This window comes from Echinops telfairi, unplaced genomic scaffold (genome assembly GCF_000313985.2).
Source record: "Echinops telfairi isolate 266 unplaced genomic scaffold, ASM31398v2 ScPeMD7_8;HRSCAF=38, whole genome shotgun sequence".
NCBI lineage: Eukaryota > Metazoa > Chordata > Mammalia > Afrosoricida > Tenrecidae > Echinops > Echinops telfairi.
Window position 1 is genome coordinate 9,769,787 of NW_022103905.1, and position 790 is coordinate 9,770,576.

The 790-nt window shown below is 41.9% G+C and overlaps 1 protein-coding gene across 1 annotated transcript in view; it reads right to left on the reverse strand.

Annotated features, from left to right (window-relative positions):
• The window catches only part of DMXL2 (Dmx like 2), a 160,660-nt gene that overhangs the window by 10,429 nt on the left and 149,441 nt on the right, over positions 1-790 (reverse strand). Inside the window, exon 32 of the mRNA XM_013006336.2 lies at positions 100-106. Within this exon, the coding sequence (XP_012861790.1) occupies positions 100-106 (7 nt within the window). The remainder of the gene's footprint in view (positions 1-99; positions 107-790) is intronic.

Consider the following 790-nt stretch of genomic DNA (forward strand, 5'->3'; position numbering starts at 1 on the left):
TGTTTGACCTGCTCCACATGTTCTTCTACAGACTAAATGATATCACACAGTCACAAACACAAAACACATGCATGGAATGAAATCATAAAGAATGAAAACTTGCGAGCTACAATGGGCATGCCATCACTTAAAGGCAGCACAAACGAATTTGTATGCTTTCTTTGAAAAGCATAAAATCAACCAAGAAAGATATTAGACTGAGTAAAACGGGTTGTAACCAGATAAACACAACACAAAGCAAACATGGCAAAATTCTACTACATGCCTCCAAAAAAACGTAAAAGCTACTTCAAAAGAAAACATGAGTTGTGTGCATACATGACATAACTTAAAGTTCTAACTTATACTGCATGCTCTAAAATGTGAACCCTTTTGTGTGAACAGCTGTGCTTCATACTACATATATTCATGTCCTACAGGGATATAGTTCACACATAAATTAAAACTCCAGTTGACCCTTGAACAACATGGGTTTGAAACTGTGCAGGCTCTCTTACACACATATCCCACCCCACCCCGACCCGGCTAGGCCGGGGAGTCCAGGGTCTCTAGGTAGAACACTGTCTCAGGCTCATCAACTACATGGAAGCGTTCCCTTTCCCGGGAGTTTTCAGTGGGTACTCACAATGCTTGCACTCACAACAGTGCAGTTCAAACCCAGGTTGAAGCTCTCTTCAAGAGCCAACTGAGGGAACTACACATGGATTTCCCATTGTGCAGGACCACAACCCTAACCTCCACGTTGTTGAAGGTCAATTGTATTTCAGAACACAGCTTCCAAGTACAGATC